The following is an 18,559-nucleotide window of genomic DNA, read 5'->3' as shown; positions in this document are numbered from 1 at the left end:
ACAGGATTAAGCATCTTTTGGAGATGATGTTCAATGAAAGCCATTAGGTCCATTTGGTCTAGAGTGCAGCTTAACTCTGAGTTTCTTTGCTGATTCTTTGTCTGGATGATCTATCCACTGGTGCAATGAAGAACCTCAGCATTGCTCTATTGGAGGACATCTCTCCCCACGTCTGTTACTGTTGTTATAAAACTGGGAGTTCTGATATGAGGTGCATGTAGATGGACAACCATGACATCTTGTTGAACTGATCCCATGGTCATTGCACAATGACTTACTTTACCTCTTACAGTTTTTGCCTTAAGGTAACTAGTTTTCTACGTGCTTGGAATATCACTTCCATCATTTCACTTATAGTCTGTGTGTCTTTATGGGTAAAGCGGGTTCTTGTAGGCCACGTGTTGTTTGGCTTTAATTTTCAATCAATTCAGCCAGTCCCTATCTTCTAACTGGAGAACTTGGTCCGCTTACATTCAAGGCTGTCACTGATGCGTAAGGATTTGTGTCCTTTAAACATCTTTTTTTCCTCTTCCCTCTTGTGATTTGATGGTACACTCTATTAATAATGCTATTTTCTATTTCTCCTTTTTGTCTCCTCTTCTTATGGGACTTACACTGTCACATGCTTTCACAATGGTAGCTATCTTTCTTTCACTTCTTCCATACAGCTGGTCTGGGTTCCTGCATTCCCTCCCTTTTTTCTTGTCTCAAGACTTATTTCCCTCACTTTCTGAAGCATAGCCTTCTGGACATTCTAACCTTGATTGGCGGTTATTTTCTTTCAAGATTTCTCACATGCCATTCCATTTCTCACTCACTTGTAGGGTTTATACTGAGAAATCTGCTTTAATCTCATTGGTGATACTCTTTTTGGCACTTTTCTCTTGCTGATTTTATAAAACTTTTGTTGTCTTCTATTTTTAAGAGCTTTGGGATGTTGTGGTCAAGATGTATTCTGGCCACATCTGTTTGGGGTCCTGTAAGCCTCCAGTACTTGGACATCCATGTCTTCACCAAGATCAAAAGATTTTCTGCTAGTATTTCACTGAACAGGTTTTACACAAGCCTCACTTTTTTCTCCTTGCTTTAGGTATTCCAGAAATGCAGATGCCTGTCATTGAATGGTGTCCCAAAGAGTTTGAATGATCTCACCATTATTTTTTTAAATCTGGGATATTAGGACAAATTGTTCTTCAAGTTCAGATATTATTTCTTCTGCTAAAACTAGTCTGTTTTCAGGCTTTTAACTGTATTTTATATTTGATTTATTAAGCTCTTCATTTCTAGGATTTCTGCTTAGTTCTTTTCAAAATCTCTGCTGAATTTCTTATCTGTGTCCTGCATTGTCTTCCTAATTTCATTTAAACTGTTTATCTGTATTCTCTTGGCTCTCAATGAACTTTTTTATACTCGTTCTTTTACATTCTTTTTGTTGTTGTTGTTTTAACTAGTTATACATGACAGGAGAATGCATTTTGATGCATCATAAGTGGAGTATAACTTCTCATTCTCCTGGTTGTACATGATGTAGAATTACACCAGTTGTGTAGATATATATGCACCTAGGGTGATGATGTCCAATTCATTCTACCATCCTTCCTACCCTCATGCCCCCTTTCCTCCCTTCACTCCCCTCTGTCTAATTCAAAGTACCTCTATTCTTCACTAGCCCCCTCCCTTTATTGTGAATTAGCATCCACATAGGGGAGAAAACATTCGGCCTTTGATTGTTTGGTGTTGGTTTATTTTGCTTAACATAATATTCTCCAGCTCCATCCATTTACTGGCAAATACCATAATTTCATTCTTCTTTAAGTCTGAGTAATATTCCATTATATATATATATCACATTTTCTTTATCCATTCATCTGTTGAAGGGCACCTAGGTTGGTTCCATAGTTTAGCTATTGTGAATTAAGCTGCTATAAACATTGATGTGACTGCGTCACATTTAGGTAGAAACTGAGGAGTGGGAGAACTGGGTCAAATGGTAGTTTCATTACAAGTTTCTAAGGAATCTCCATACTGCTTTCCAAATTGGTTGCACCCATTTGCAGTTCCACCTGCAATGTATAAGTGTACCTTTTTCCCCACATCCTCACCAACATTTATTTGTACTTGTATTCTTAATAATTGCCATTCTGACTAGAGTGAGAAAAAATTTCAGTGTAGTTTTAATTTGCATTTCCTAATTGTTACAGGTGTTGAACATTTGTTTATATATTTGTTGACCAATTGTATTTCTTCTTCTGTAAAATATCTGTTCAGTTCCTTAGCTCACTTATTGACTGGATTATGTGGGTTTTGGGTGTTAAGTTTTTTGAGTTCTTTAGATATCCTGGAGATTAATGCCCTATCTGAGGTGCAGGTGGTAAAGATTTTCTCCCACTCTATAGTGTTAGAGTCTGTAAACAAGTCAAAAATAACACCTGGCATTTTGCCAGGGGAATGTTAGAGTTCGTAAACAAGTCTGGATGGTGCCTGGCAAAATGCCAGAGGGAGTGGTTTGAGAAGTAACAAAAGCGAGCCATTAAGTGTGGAGATTCCTTATTGGTTGACTGATGTATAATTAGATAAGCTGTGTGGAATGTATAAATACTGCTCCTGTCCTGCAATAAACGGCTCCTACTCCTGCTGTATCAACGTACACAAGTTATTCGTCACCCCCCGGTTATTTTGCAGCCAGCCGGCCTTCTACACTATAGGCTCTCTCTTCATGTTCATGATTGTTTCTTTTGTTGTGAAGAAGCTTTTTAGTTTGATTCCATATTATTTATTGCTTCTTGATTTTACTTCTTGCATTTTAGGAATCTTGTTAAGGAAGTCAGTTCCTAAGCCAACATGGTGGAGATTTGGGCCTATTTTTTCTTCTATTAGGTGCAGGGTCTCTGTTCTAGTACCTAAGTCCTTGATCCACTTTGAGTTGAGATTCATGCAGGGTGAGAGAGGGATAGGGGTTTAATTTCATTATGCAGCATATGGATTTCCAGTTTTCTCAGCACCCTAATTAGTAGAACATATTTTTATTTTTATTTTTCTCTTAAATAATACTTCTAAGCTAACATGAAATATAAAATTCAAGGGAAAACAGTTCTTTCCTATGATACTCTTATAGTCAGCCATAAGTGTTTTAGCCAGAGGGACCAGGTCAAGAATTAAACCCTATATTCTTGGAGATTTCAGATATTCTGATTCTTTGATAACAGTGGATCCTTCAGGTGTTTTTCAACTCAGTATACAGCAGGCCTGTGGAGTGACACTGCTCCAGATGAGAGAACATATATATTTGGGGTGGAATAAAGAAAATACTCTTGGTCTAATCTTAAAAGATAATGAAGTCTGAAGTCTAAATGAGCATTAACTGATTAGCATAAGCAATGTAGAATTGAGACTGGCAGCAGGCAAAGACTTCAGAAAAGGGGCTTTATTTCTCTGGCCATAATGAATTTTTTAGGATATGATTTTTTTTCATATACCATAAAGTTCTGAAGCAAGGGCCTCTGTGTAAACCACCTCACACACTAGGATGGTGACAATCAAAGAGATAGACAATAGCAAGTGCTATTCAGAGTGTGGAGAAATTGTAACTCCTGTACATCACTGGAGGGACTGTGAAATGATGCAGGCCCTTTGGGAAAGGGTTTGGTGTTTCCTCAAAAATGAAACATAGTTACCATATGACCCAATTCCATTTCTAGGAATATGCCCCAAAAATGGATAAAATGAAGCCTACCTAAACACATGCTCCTGCACATTCACAACTATATTAGTCGCAGAGCCAGAAAGAGAAGACCACCCAAGGCACATGGGTTGACAAGTGGAGAAGCAAAGTGTGCCATGTGCTTGCAATGGAACGTGACTCCACCAGGACACAGAGGAGGTGCCCGATGCGTGCCAACAGCAGGGGGGCCTGGGGACATCACCAGGTGGAAGAAGCCAGACACACACAGTCACCTGTGAGTCTGCTAGTGTGAAATTCCCAGAATAGGCAAATCCATAGGTGCATAAAACAGGTTAGTAGTTGCCAGGGACAGGAGGAAGAGAAGAATGGGGAGAAACTGCTAATGGGGACAGGTTTGTTTGGGGGGTGATAGAATATTCTGGAGTTAGATGGTGCTGCTGGTTGCTTGATCTTGCAAAATTTAAAAAGGCATATTTCATTTGTACATTTTATTTCAATGCATTTTTTTTTCTTTTTTGATACCAGGGATTGATCCCGGAGGCACTCAGCCACTGAGCCACACACCCAGCCCTTTTATGTATTTATTTGTATTTTGAGATAGGATCTTGCTACATTGCTGAGGCTGGCTTTGAACTTGTGATCCTCTTCCTCCTCCTCCTGCCTTGGCTTCATGAGCCTCTAGGATTATAGGCATGCACCTCTGCACCCAGCTGCAATTAAAGTTTTAAGAAAGAGCCTATACAGAGATAAATATGCACACATTTATTGTCAGACTTTAACTGCTATGTCAAATATAATAAACCTGGCAAAACCTTAAATAAATACACACATTAAAACTGTAAAATACTCTAAGTCATAATTTAAAATACTATTTGAAGCCCAAACACACCACATTTGTATTTCATGCAGTTATTTCTAACGCAGAATATGTAAATATTTACAACATTTGAGCAATTTCAGAGAAAATAATAACTCTTTCCATATGTAATCTGATCACAATAGTCCCCCTTCCCTGAGTCCTTCTGCCCCTTAAGAAACCACTGCTTTCTCATCTTTATCACACCTCCCTGTTTACTGCTGGCTCTGCCCTGCCAACATTCAGGCAGCACTTACTTGAAATGTTCCTCTTCAACATGCTAAGTTAAAAGAAATGTGGGAAAGCTTTGATGTGGGCAGCTTTGGCACTTACTGACCAGGAATGTCTCATTGTCGGTGATACCTGGAAATTCCTTAGTAATTTTAAACTCTCCTTAGAAACCTAACACTCTCTTCCAGGGATACTAATATACAGAATAAAACGACTAAAAATAATCATTAGACTTTTCACTCTGAAAATCCACTTGGTACTTTACGTGGTGAATTCCTATGCATTTAAAATCTTACATAATACAAAAGAATTGTATTTACATCAGACATTTGGCAAACCCCTTTGTAGGAGGGCAAAGCACATCAATATGTCTACATTTATTTTTACAAAGAAAGTCACAAAATTGTACCTTCATTTGTTTGTGTTGATGCTTTTTTTATTAGCTACACATGACTTTACAATGATCTTGACAATTCATACATTTATGATGCTTTTATCAAATCAGAAAATTTGGCCTCATGGAAGTTTCATCATGGAAAGCAATAATTTGTGTAAAACTCTGGTAACAAGAATCAAACCCTGTGTTCAGTTTTCACTCTCCTGAGAGCATCATGTCCCACACAATTGCAGTAAAACCTCAGAACATCATACTGGTTTGCATGTTTGTTTACATAAATCTACAGCAAATGCAAATTTAAATTTGTTAATAAACAAGGAGGTGGCAACCTAGATCAGGAATATTTACCCTATCATAGTCGACAACACCTACCAATGTCAAAAGTCCCTTGTAAACCTTGTTCTAAATTAAGAATTGAGGAGGAGCATACTATATTCAAGGCAAATAGGACGAATACTACCTCTAAGAACACTTTAAAAGCCCTGAGTCCCACAGGGACATGATCAGGACCATGCTTGGTGATCCTGGCACTGAGTACTAAGTAGGATTTGCACCTCGCACCACCAACAGCCTTCTGTGCAGTTGTCTCTGGGCATTAAAAATCTTGTCGTGTATCCCCCACCCCCAAGTTGGAAGCCAAATATCACTGGACAATTGGTTTCCTGTAAACTGTTGATAATTATTATGTACTCCTCTAAATGCAATACTGTAACTAGCAGTTGCAACACAGTGAGGGACAAGAGAAACAGAGCCAGAAAACATTGTTTCTCCACTGAGATTCAGAGCTTCCAACCGAGAGTTAGGAAAGGAATTCTGAGAGTCCAGACTCTTGATTTCTTCAGCTTGCTTTGAAGAAGACCCTCTCCTCTAATAGCCTAGCCAGCAATTTCTTCGTCCTGAGAATAGGAACGAGAAGATTGAGTCTTTTTGGTGGAAGACTGCACTTGGCTCTGAACTTAATCCACTGAAGTCATGGTCCCAGCTGTCAAGGCATAGGACAATGGGCCAGGAAGGCCAGGGGGCAGGACACCTCTGCTGTCTTCAGTGGTTCAGTCTAGTTCCCGGGATGCACCAGTGTTCCTGCAAGCGCAAGCAAACGTGCATGTCACCAGAAAACTTCAGCATAATGCATACTGTAAGTGACAACAAAATGCACATCCCAGCACAGGCTACTGTGCATTCTGCCTGGGGCCACCCAAATAGCAACATCAAGTGCTGTTCAGTTAGAACAGGGAAACTATTCTTTACGGCACAGTAATGGTGGCTACAGGTGATTACATATCTGTTAAACCCTGCAGAAAGCACAACACAGTGAACACTAAAGTAACCTGGGGACTTTAACTAATAGTAATGCATCTATACTGATCCATCAGTTGCATCAAATGAATCATGCTAGTTCAAGATGCTGGTAACTCTAAGATTTTTCAATTTTTCCATTAATCTAAAGTTGCACAAAAATCATATAATATTTTTTTAAGTATTTCAAGGGACTTTACTTGACCCTTCCAAATCCTCACAAAGCAGAGCAGATGTTTAAGAACACAGATTCTAGAACCACACTGCCTGTGCTTGAATCCTGCTACACCACTTAGGAGCTTTGAGACTTCAGGCAAGTCACTTCGCTTCTCTCTGCCTCCTCTGCTCCATCTAAGTCAGGAGAAATAGAATAATCATCCTATCTCATGGAGTTCCTAGCTTAGAACAGTTCCTAGGGCACAGTAAGTGCCACATAAGGGTCAGTTGTCACCATCATTATTATCTTTCATAAAGGAAATGGCTCAAGAAAGCCAGATTTCTGTTTCTTCCCTCTCCTGCAAAGAAACAAAACACCTTTCCAGTAAGTGCCATGGAGATGGAGAGGTCCTGAGGACAATGCAGGCTGGAAGGGGCCCAAGGATGAGCCAAACGCCTAGGGAGATGCTCCCTCATGACATGCCACTTGCAAGTCTTACCAGACTCCTTCGAGCTTAGATGGAGTCCAGAGGCACCTGGCGGTTTCCATGGGATTCAAGGCTTTGGCAGCTGCTGTGGGACAGGTGAGAACAGTAATAAGCCACTGTTTCCACATGAAGAGAGGAAACTGTTTAGAAGGTTCACAGAATGCTTTGTACAAGAATGCAGCTTACCTGGCAGGGACAAATTTCCTTGCTGCAAAAGAAAGAAAACCATTCCTTTAGACCAAATGGCCTTTAAGGACATTGCCAATCCAGACACAATATAACCTGGTGACTAAGGCAAATGCAAAGTGCACAACAATAAAAGGACAAGCCCAAGTCAGGAATTGTTTTTTACATAGACTTTCTTATTTCTTAAATGTCTGAAGTAGTTTTAACATTTTCCTGCAAGTGAGATGGTACATGGCTGCGGTCGCAGCAACTCAGGAGGCTGAGGCAGGAGGATTGCAAGTTCAAAGCCAGCCTCAGCAATTTAGCAAGGCCCTGTCTTAGAATAAAACATACAAAGGGCTGGGGATGTGATTAAGATCATATGGTTAAGATCCCCCACTCAGGAGGCTGAGGCAGGAGGATTGCAAGTTCAAAGCCAGCCTCAGCAATTTAGCAAGGCCCTGTCTTAGAATAAAACATACAAAGGGCTGGGGATGTGATTAAGATCATATGGTTAAGATCCCCTGGGTTCAATAACCGGGATTTAAAAAATAAATAAATAATGTGTTTTTCGATACTCTTTAAGCCAAACAAACCATGAGTATGAATAGATATGTTCACATATTCCTTAGGCAATATTCCAAAATAAGACTGTATTCCAAATAGTTTTTTAAGGAAACATTTATCCAACTTCCCAGGAGCACAAATCATGTCAGTCCCATTGCACAACTCCAGAGACAACACAGAATAAAAAGCAAGTAGCACCTCCTGGAGTTGAGCAAGGTTAACACAGCTAACATTTATATTTCCTAAAATACTTCAAATTTCATGTTGCTTTATGAACTCTTCCTAAGACTTTTGCTTAATTATAAAGCAGTATATTAGTGTTTGTGCAATTACTAGATTCTAGTAACTGTCTAAATTTATAAGAGAAACCATAACTCATCAATGAGAAAACATATTTGGAGCACATTCATAAGCTCCCGCACCTTTCTTCCGAAAGTATTTCAGAAGCCAGAGGAGGACTGACGCCAGTGCCACGAGGGAGGTTCCTGCAGCAGAAAGTCCAGCTGCCAAGGGAGTGCTGGACTCGGGGGAAGCTGCGGCAACAGAGGGGAGGATGGGCATGAGGAGCTGGCTTGAAAGTCTTTCTGTCCGTCCACTTCTCCTTTTCTATCACCTCGTACCCAGGAGCAGAAGCCCCATCTGGTTCAAGTCATGAGGCAGAGGTGGCTAACCGGCCCTTTAGACCTGTCCAGCTCCCCCTGGCTGCCCCAGCTCTGCCAGGCAGAACTCTACCCTGCCAGCTCTTTCACACCCCTCACCCTGCCCTGCTGGACACTGTGCTGTACTTGCTCAGCCACCCCCCGCCCCCCGCCCCCCACACACACTTTCTGTTTCACCCTCTTCCTTTCCCCTCCAGGTCTTCTTTGCCACTGTTAGAATTCTGCCCATTCCGTCCACATGCCACATCTACCGTTTTCTTCCTGTCTCCATAAGCTTAAATATGTGCAGATGCTTAACCACTCTGATATGGGCCCAGTGCTTCTTTAATTGCTCTAGTAAGACAGCTCCCTCGCTTCTCTCTGGTCACCCAGACAACCAGCATCAACCAATGCATTACCTTCACAGGTAGGCAGCGTCCCAGACCAGTGTCCTGTGGCACCACATGTCAGAGCTGCAGAGCCATTGAGCATCCAGCCCTCAGGACATGCAAACTCACACACAGTGCCAGACACAGGCTCCCCACTGCAGCTCATGTTGACCTTTCCTGGAGCTGCCAGGCTTGAACACTGTACCACTGCAAATGACAGGCACATGGGGGGTGGGGGGGTTAGGAAACATCTGCTGCAAACTTGTAAAGTGGCCCAAGTCACCGACAAGCCTAACTTATAAACACTACATAGAACTCAGCATGTGGGAAATTAGAATCAAGCCCCCTGAGACCACTGAGGCTCACAATCTTATGAGGCACGTGACCTGCACCCTCAAGTCTGAACTCACCCTACCTTGGCAGGAGGGGACCTCGTGTGTCCACTGCCCCTGAGATGTGCACTCCAGTTGAGCTGATCCATGTAAGTCAAAGCCATCGTCACAGTGGAAGGTGCAAGAGGACCTGTAGGTGAACTCTCCAGTAGGGGAAGGAGAGCACTTCACGGAGCCATTCAGGGGCACAGGGAGAGCATCGCACTGCACAGCTGGAAGGCAAGAGTGAGCCCTGTGGAGCCCCGTGTGCTGCATGGCTGCAGGGTTCTCCAGGCAGCACCCCCGCCCTGGGCTCCCCAATAGCTTCTGTCTTAAAGCCAAGTAGAAACAAAGATGTTTCTTCATATCTGGGCTCTCACTGTCCCAGTCCCCTGCGAGGCCACACTGGAGCCCTTGGATTCCTCTGCAAAGAAAATCCTGGCTCCCAGGAGAACCCACAGCTGGATCTATGTTGGAGTCTCCAGAAGCACCAGGAAGACAAACCACCTGGCCTCACTCTGGGCTGGATAAAGCTCTACCCTGCAGAGCTGAGGCTCAAAACAGTGGTCAGAAAATACCACTGAGAGACTGCAGGCCATTTGGTATTTGAAACCCAGTTCATTTAGGACTAAGCAACACCCCAAAAGTAGAGACTCCTCGTTATTCCCTGACCAACTGGGAAGATGGCTGTTTCCTTTGAGTTCCAGGCCCTCACCTATAATGGCATCTACTAAACAGCAGCCATTAACCGGGAATTGAGCACTGTTCTTCTGACATGCAAAAGAAGTTAAGTCAAAGGAAAGATTTTATGCGTCCAGAGGGCAATTACAGATCCTGGATGCGTGCAGATGGCCAAAAAGAAAGGAAGAGAAGAAGGCACCAGGAATATGTGCCAGCTTGTAGCTGGCTTTGGGGTTGCTGCTCTTTGCCCCTGGAAACCATTCCATGCTGTATTTGCTATGAGGAAGCTGGTGCCTGATAAGAAATCTGCAAGTCTCCAATATCCTGGAGTTAAGTTTCAGTGCTCATGTGTGCGCAAAGCCATCTCCCACCTGACCCACACAAGGGGCTTCCCCATCACTGCTAGATACTAGCAGTTGCAGAAGAAAGGAGGAATGAGAAGAGTTTCAGCTTCAGGTCATGTTCTTATTCTGCTTTCTAAATTTTCTAATGTGATTTTCTTTAGACTAAGAATTCTGCCTATTCCATGCCTCTGTCTACAAAGTATATTAACACAGCATTTTCTAAAACCAGCAAAGCATTTGCTCATGCTACTATATACAGACTTTCCCTGTTTCTTTCACATGAGTCTCAGGTATGAATGTCACTCATCAAATCTGACATCTGTGGTTAAAATGGACATGTGCTTTCATTTCCCCTGTGCAAGCTTGAAGATCTTTTAGAAAGGAAAGTGAAAGGAGAGAATCCCTGGCTCACCTGTACACACTGGTGTTTGCTGTGTCCACTGCCCTTGTGCTGTGCATTCAACCTGGGCTGGTCCCAGCAGCCTGAAGCCCCCTTTGCAGCTGAATTTGCAGGAGGACTTGAAGGTGAGCTCTCCAGCAGTGGAGTAGCTACAGTGCACAGAGCCATGCTGAGGCCGATGGATGGCTTCGCATGTCACAGCTGAAACACATGTTCCCATTTATATCAGCAAGGCTGGCTTGCCCACTTCAAGTGTAGGTTGAGAAAGAGAATGCTTACTTCGCCCAACGTGGACACTCTACCTTTACACAGGGGCTTCTCGTCATCCCAGTTCCCAGAGGAGGTACACTTGAGGTTCTGAGCTCCCACTCGTTCGAATCCTTCCTTACAGCCAAATGTACATGTGGTGTTCCAGGGGGAGCGTCCAGGGCCCAGGCCACAATCCATGGTTCCATTGGCTGGATTTGTCAAAGCAGCACACTCCACCACTGGGGAGTTGAAAAAGCTCCATGAATTTCACAGAAGCCTATTTTTACCTCCTATTAACTTGGAATTCATAACAGTGAGGAAGCCACATTCGAAGGGCAGATCCCAAAGTCAATGCTTGGGAACATAATCACTCACAATGAAGCTGTTGTCTGTTTTTATCAATGTTTCCATCTTTTCCTATCTATTTTTACTTTGTGCAAAATGGTCTCCATTTATAAAAAGGCAAAAATGAATAAAAAACAGATTACTGGTCAGGATTTTTGACTAGTTGTGATGATAACAACGCTGACGTACAAATTGAATGGGATCAGAAGGACGGAATTTTTTTGTCTCTTCTCCAGAAAAATAAGATTGAGACAGAAAAAGGAGATGCTGAGCCTGCTGGTGGTCCTTGTCTTAAGCTAGTCGCAGGGCAGGGTGAGGCAGACAGGGAAGGGAGAAGAGAAGGGAGGTCATTAGGATTCTGCAGGGCGGTTCTGCATTTCCCTGATAGTCTCCTTTGTAAGTCACCAGAACCTCAGAACTTCCCACTTCAAACACAGAATATAAACCTCCCTCAAACCAAGTAAATAAGATTTACTAAAGATAGCAGGGGGTGGGGCGGGGGGGGGGGTACTCCCTGGGGTTTGCAAGGAGTAGGAAGGGAACCTGGGTTAGAGAAGGGTGAGCTGGGGACGCCCTGTGCATTCTGGGGGAGATTTACCTCTGCAGGTGGGAAGAGGAGCACTCCATTCCCCAGAGGACCTACACTGGGTGGTCTCCACGCTGCTTGGCAGGTAGCCACTGTCACAGCTGACGGAGCAGGAGGAATTGTAGCTGAAGGTCCCAAAGGGTGAAGTGCAAACCAGCCTCCCGTGCTCAGGGTCTTTCTGTGCTTTACAGGTCACAGCTGGAAAAGGGACCCAAGTCAGTTCTGCCAGCTTTCACCTCGGACGGAGGGGGGTTGGGGGGATGGGAAGACAGGCTATGACTGGGTCCAGGGAAAGGAGGACCTGCAGGCCCGACTCCAGCCCACCTGGGGCAGGGGATGGTGCCTTGTCTCAAGTGAAGAGAAGGTGACGACACACTTACCGTGCTCACACTCGAGTCCACTGAAGCCAGGATGGCACCTGCAGGTGTAGTTGTTGATGGTCTCTGTACACTCCCCGTGGCCGCTGCAGGAGGCTTGGGTGCAGGCAGCTGCAGGAAACACAGCCGTGAGGACAGGTCTGTGGTGCTTGTGGGAAATTCCTCACAATTTAGGATCAGCCGCATGTAATGACGTCACCTAAGTTATGGGGTGCCCGAGATTTTAATGTGCCTCACAAAATGCCAAACCTGAGCTCCAGGTTCGTCTCCCATACTTGATGTTAATGTTGGAGGTGTCAGGAGGGGCTGCAACTACACCATGCACAGAGACTCCCTCAGCACACGCCACGAGACACTTCCCCTGACACAAGCAAACCAGCACCTGAGCTGCCACAGTGTGTCTATGTGGCATTCTGTAGGGGTGTGGCCTCCCCACGTGTGCTCACACTACACATGTGCACACGTTCTTGCCTACATCTGTGCAAAGGAGTAAAGGGGGGCCTTGGCAGGAACACCGGGTTTTCAAATCACATGTTTCAGAGCAAAGAGGCCACAGTGGAGACCAGTGGCTGCCACTGTGAGTCGTCAGGATGTGGCTGCCTGTGGCTCCCTACCTGTGTAGCACAGCGCGAGCTTCCTTTTACTGCAACTCTCGTCATTCCACATGCCGGAACCTTCTGGTCTCTTGATGTAGATCTCCACGCAGTCCTCGTTTTTCTGCTTATTATTGGGTTCTCCTGGAGCCCAGTTCTTGGCTTCTTCAGTCAGGGGCTTCTGGGTCCCCACCCAGATCCACACACCGTTGACTTTTCTGATGCCAATCCAGTAATAACTTGGAGAATAGCTCAACATGGCGTTCAGGTACTCGATCTCCTCGTTGTTTTGAATTGCGACCAGGTGTGTGTACCTTTGCTGACAGTAAGCACTGGCCTCATCATAAGTCATGTTTACCCTGGACACATTGTAAGTCCAGCCCGCACTGTCTTTAATGAGGAGCACTAGGGGTGGAACAAGAGAGAAAGGCAGCGTTTAGTCCTGCTGGGCTTAACTCTAGCTCTCTGGGTTTTTACTGTCTTATTTATGCCAGTCTCTGGATTTGGAGTGACAAAAATTTTTCACCTTTTCAAAAGTAAGAAGAGTTTCCTGTGCACCATTTCTGTGGCCAACCACCCCCAGGGCTTTGTTGTCCCCACCTTCGTAACAAATTTGTTATTCTGCTGGTGACTCTGCAGTATTGAGCCCTTAGTATGAGCCACCAGGCGCGGTGTGAGGCACTTCTCAACTGAAAATAACATATTTTGGAATTTTATATTTGGAATAAAAAATCACACAGTGCAGTCAGATTGTTGCCTTCTTCAAGTTTGTCAAGATGTCCCCACATGTACCTAAACTACTGTTCCATTGAATTGTCACAGTGCCTACGTAGGCCATTTTTGATCAACGTTTTACACATACGGAAATATGACACTAAGAAGTGAATTTCCCTAGTGCCAGGCAGGAAGAGGCCAGGGATGCTGCTACACACCCTCTGTACAGGACAGCCCCACACGAGGAAGAATATCCTGGTCTACAATGTCAGTAGGGAGGCGATGAGAAACCCTGGTCCAGTGGTACCAAAAGTGAGAGTGGAGAGAATCTGACTTACCAAAAGTGAGAGTGGAGAGAATCTGTGAAGCAATCATGGCCTCAGGACTTCTTCTCACCGATGGATTGGACTTGAAGTACTTTCCTGGGGAGAAAAATTAATTACAGAAGGAAATGTTAGGCAGCCAATTACTCTAGTCATTCGAGCCTGGTGTTTAGGCACCAGCATAAGATTTGAGATAAAGGATTCCAGTGCCACAGCTTATTTGAGAGATGCTACTGGAATGAATGAATAAATTTTAAGATCGTCCTCATTTAGGTGAAAGAGAAAAGACAGGCTTTAACCACACTACAATTAAAGCTTGCACAGATCTCTTACCAGAGGCTGTTTACACATCAGTTCATTCTGATGAATCTGTTTCATGGCCCAAGGCTGCTCTTGCAAAGGAGTCTGCACTTACAGTTCTGCGCGGTGCTCCTCGGCTCACACTGCTCAGGTGTGTTGGGATGCTTCTGTCTCCTGATCCTCTGGCACTTGTGATGTGAAATCAGCCAAGCCAAGCCCTGTTGAGCTTCGCCTCTGCGGGGCCCTTTATAGCAGGGCTCACATCCTGTGAGCAACAGGAGACTGTCCAAATCCAGTCAGGAGGAAATCACCAAGGCATCCAGAAGTTTCCTGGTAATATTTACAATGCTAAAAATTACAGTGATGTCAGAAGTGCTACCCCTCAAAGTTAATTCTCCCTTGTATTACATTTCTGTTGAAAGATGCACGACTTTTAATTCCAAAGCATAAAGTCTAGGTCTTTAAAATGTTTTAAGACTTTGTTTACTGTAATGTTGTTCGCATAATTGTGGCACCGATCAGTTTCATAAGCAGATAGGGAGAAAGTGTACCAAGGGTGCAGGCCAAGCAGGCCTGGCTCTGCCTGCAGGGAGCCCTGCACCCTCAGCTGCACCTCTCTTGGGAACCTGACTCAAAAGCAAGTTCCCTCCAAGGCCAAAGGGCAACATGATTATTGGAAATTTGTACTGAGAAAGCTTCCAGGAGAAATTCAGTACCAGAGGAAGGAAGGGAGAAAGGGGTGAAGAGTTGGGCGAGGAAGGTAATTAGTGCACAGATGTTTCAAGCAGGGGTAAATCCACTCACCCTAACAATCATCCTGCATTCTGCCAGGGTGTTTCCTATGTCCCTGTCCCTGGGTGGGTGCTGGGAGCTGCAGGGCTTTCCTCAGGCTCCCCAGGGTCACTGAACAGGCCACAGACTGACCTCCCCTGGAGAAGCCCCAGGACTGCAGGGGCCAGGGGAGGGAAACAGAGGGACTCTGAGCTGCCCCTGTTGGTGCTGTCAGGATCTCCGCAGGGCTCTGACCTGGGCAGGGGTGGGAGGGCTAATGGGGAGAGACTTGAGTAGCTGGAGCTGTTGACTGTTATCCGCCTTCTACACAATTCAGAATTCCCCCAAGAAACAGGCCAGTGAGAGGGGCCTCCGTTCCACTGTGTCTCCCAAGCTCTGAGGATGTGGCTGAGTGTCCCTGGGACAACCTCCCTCTTGGGGATCCCTCCCCACCCCTCCATGGGGGAGAGGAAAGGAAAAAAAGAACAAGTGCAGACACAGGCGCAGCCCAGATTGCGCCTCCTGGGCTGCGCTGTCCCCTCCCAGGCGCCAAGGGTTCCCACTTGATCTTCCCTTTTCCTGGAAGTCCCTTGTTCTGCCCCCCACGCCCTTCAATTGGAGATGGAGATGTTAACCACCCCTGCTTCTGTGCCTGGGCCCAGACATTCTCATCTCCATGGCAAAGGGGCACCCCTGAAGGAGGGAGGGAGGGCCAGCCTGAGGATTGGTGTCCCCAAGCAAATGCTAGAATCTTAACCGTGGCTATCTGTGGACAGGGGTCTGTTGGAAAGTAGCTCTGTCCATAACCACAAGTGAAAGGGCCTCCATGGAGATGTCGATTTGTGTTAGGGTCCTCACTGCCAATGTCACTGGGAGACTAGGCAGCCTGTCTCCTGGTCTTCCCGCTCTCCTCCTCTGGGGAAGTTTATGTCACCTCAAAGTACTTATTTTTGACAGCCTTGCTAAACCACCACCACCAAAAAAAAAAAAAAAAAAAAAAAAAAACTACTTTGATAATATGTAAGTTACCTTTGCAGAGACTTAGGTAAAGGGGGAATCCTAATCAAGTCCCAATCTTATTTGTAGAATACAAGCAGAACATAAGAAATTCTTGCACACAGAAAACTGTGAAATAAAATTAATCAGTGTACAACTACATTACACAGTGGCAGCTCTTATTTGATAAAAACATAAGTACATTTTTTTTTTTTTTTTTTAAAGAGAGAGTGAGAGAGATAGAGAGAGAGAACTTTTTTTAACATCTATTTTTCAGTTATCGGCGGACACAACATCTTTGTTTTGTATGTGGTGCTGAGGATCGAACCCGGGCCGCACGCATGCCAGGCAAGCGCGCCACCGCCCGAGCCACATCCCCAGCCCCCACATAAGTACATTTGATGCAGAATTGGTGTAGGTCCCTGCAAATTCATTTCTCAGGAAAGCTGAGTCACTCACTGGGGGTTTGCAGACAGATGAACATCTGGGTGGAGTAGGAACTCCAGCTCTCTCCCACTCTGCTCTCCACACCCAATGAAGAAGTGGGGTTCTCAGATTAGAGTATGAAGAAGAATCACTTGAGCATCTCATTTATAATATACAACTTCAGATCAATAATTAGAGACACTGACTTAATCATTCCAGATGGGACCCAGGAATTCGTGCTTCAAACGAATATTTGAGGTGGTTCTGACGGAGCAATCTGACTTCACCACACTTTGAGATGTATAGACCCAGAGTATCTAATTTGGAGGAAATATCTGATAAAGTCCATTTGGGGTGCTCAAATATACATAGGTACCAGCATTTTGACCAGAATTTCACTAAAGTTAATCATGGATCCTACTCTTGGGAAATGAATTTTGACAGTGCTGGGTAAATACAAGGGATATTTATGATGAGTTGTTGTTTTCAGTTTTCATTCATGGAAACAAAGAAAAGGAAGAGCCCCTGACAAATTGACACCAGTGTGTATATGTATATTTATTAATTTATTCTTTTTTCTCCTCTGTTCGCAGAGGGCTCATTAATTCCATTAATTCTCCTTGAGCTTCCTGGATGATTCTGAGACTTACAATTTGGATTGTATTTTGTGTTTCCTGTTTGGCAGCACCTTATCTGGAAGCTTCTGCTCTCTGTGTAGGGATTTAAGGACTAACTAATGGGAATATCTTCAAAATGAGCCAACTCTGGTGAATTCCCAGAGAGGAAGAAAAAGTACGGGTGGGCAGGTTAATTAACAGGACTTTTCCTGAATGTGGCCGGACAGCTGACCATTGTTAACAGGAGAGGAAAAAAAAACCCTGATTTCAGAAAAGCCCCCTGGCTTGTTGTCCTTGGCCCCTCGTGCTGCTTATTTTGTAATTCAGAAGTTTCCTTAAGGAGTATTATTAGCTTGTTCTCAGGACTCACATCAGAATTGTCCACCTGATCACTTTTTAAAGCATCACTTTGAATTTATTCTTTCACAAACAAAATGAAAAAAATCCAAATAGATCTACAAGGACACCAAATGATGATGAAAAGAGGTACTTTTACCCCCAAAGTAAAAATAGGTGATTTCAAAGGAGCGAAGTAGGAGAACATCCTGAATTTTCTAGATCTCCCTAATTGATGATTGAAATAAATTAAAAAAAAATTAAAAAGAAATTGAAATAACCTTTGTAAGTGGAAACATACTTTAATTAAAATGTTTGCTAACAAAAAACTGATCATTGATAGCTTAATTAGGTAAGTATTTGGAAATAGCAAGATTAACTTGATAACAATGAATATTAAATGCAGTGATTTAGCACAAGAGATTTCAATTGCACTAATTAGCTCTGTAACGTGGAACAAGATTCTTTTGCCTCATCAGGTCTCAAATTCCCCATCTGGGAACCAAGGGTGCTGGACCTCAGCCCTGCTGGCTGTGAAGCTACCACATAAAAATGTTATGCTTTAAGAGACCTGCGGCTTTGCTGCCCACTATTTTAAGACAAAGTTGTTGTTGTTGTTATCATTAGTGGTGCTGGGGATTGAACCCAGGGCCTTGTGCATGCGAAGCGACCACTCTACCAACTGAGCTGTATCCCCAGCACAAAGTTTTCATTATTTTTCTTAGCTGTGAAGTTTTTAGAAAACAGTTCATGTCATGCTCCACACATAGTGCCTCTGAAGACAAGCACTTTACGTACATTGCTTCATACAAATTTTACAAAATGAAAGGCAGACATGAGTCCCATTTTGCAGAGAAGGAAACTTAGTTATTCACCTAGACAGGGTGAATACTCACCTGAACTTTTCAGTTATTAAATAGCAGAGCTGGAATTCAAAGCTTCATCTGTGTAACTCTGAAGCTTGTGTCCTCTTGGTCACTTCATACCTGTTTAATGCAAACCTCAGAAGGGAGGTGACCCTTAGTATTCATATGAGAAAATGTAGTAGAACTGTTATGGTTTAGAGATGAGGTGTCCCCCCAAGTGCACAGGTGTGAGACTGCAAGGTTTCCAGATGACATGAGTAGATCATGAGAGGGCTGACCAAATAGTGGGTGGTTACAAGGTAGAGGTAACTGTAGGCAGGTGGGGTGTGGCTGGAGGATGGTAGTCACTGGGATAGTGCCTTTGGGGTTCCTGTTTTGTCCTGGTGAGTGAGGGGGCAT

General features: G+C 44.0%; 1 protein-coding gene across 3 annotated transcripts; it reads right to left on the bottom strand.

The window, feature by feature from the left end:
* Positions 1-4,423: 4,423 nt before the first annotated feature.
* Positions 4,424-14,387, bottom strand: Sele (selectin E). Of its 3 annotated transcripts, none has more exons than XM_058574447.1 (12): positions 14,264-14,387; positions 13,864-13,947; positions 12,833-13,216; positions 12,222-12,329; positions 11,854-12,039; positions 10,964-11,149; positions 10,674-10,862; positions 9,281-9,469; positions 8,896-9,072; positions 8,261-8,371; positions 7,293-7,314; positions 4,424-7,191 (listed from the first exon to the last, which is right to left on the bottom strand). In XM_058574447.1, exons 2-12 carry the CDS (start codon positions 13,898-13,900, stop codon positions 7,134-7,136), a joined length of 1,647 nt encoding a protein of 548 aa, XP_058430430.1. In that variant the 5' UTR covers positions 13,901-13,947; positions 14,264-14,387; the 3' UTR covers positions 4,424-7,133. The 3 variants fall into 3 exon arrangements, with proteins under 3 accessions (XP_058430430.1, XP_058430431.1, XP_058430432.1); XM_058574448.1 differs by having other exon boundaries at positions 4,424-7,188; XM_058574449.1 differs by having other exon boundaries at positions 13,833-14,371.
* Positions 14,388-18,559: the final 4,172 nt, after the last annotated feature.

Source organism: Marmota monax, unplaced genomic scaffold (assembly GCF_021218885.2).
Source record: "Marmota monax isolate L192 unplaced genomic scaffold, Marmota_monax_Labrador192_F-V1.1 WCK01_AAM20220418_F8-fsc00055, whole genome shotgun sequence".
Taxonomy (NCBI): Eukaryota; Metazoa; Chordata; class Mammalia; order Rodentia; family Sciuridae; genus Marmota; species Marmota monax.
Note: the sequence above shows the minus strand (reverse complement) of the source record. Positions and strands in the feature narration are given on the sequence as shown.

What these genes read in the sequence shown, in the direction of transcription:
- Sele (XM_058574447.1), bottom strand. Translation starts at nt 13,900, where the DNA reads ATGATTGCTTCACAGATTCTCTCCACTCTCACTTTTG. An exon ending in GCTCGCGCTGTGCTACACAG is followed by an intron (nt 12,330 to 12,832) that starts GTAGGGAGCCAC and finishes TGTTTCCTGCAG; the next exon opens with CTGCCTGCACCCAAGCCTCC. An exon ending in GCAAACACCAGTGTGTACAG is followed by an intron (nt 9,470 to 10,673) that starts GTGAGCCAGGGA and finishes CTTGCCTTCCAG; the next exon opens with CTGTGCAGTGCGATGCTCTC.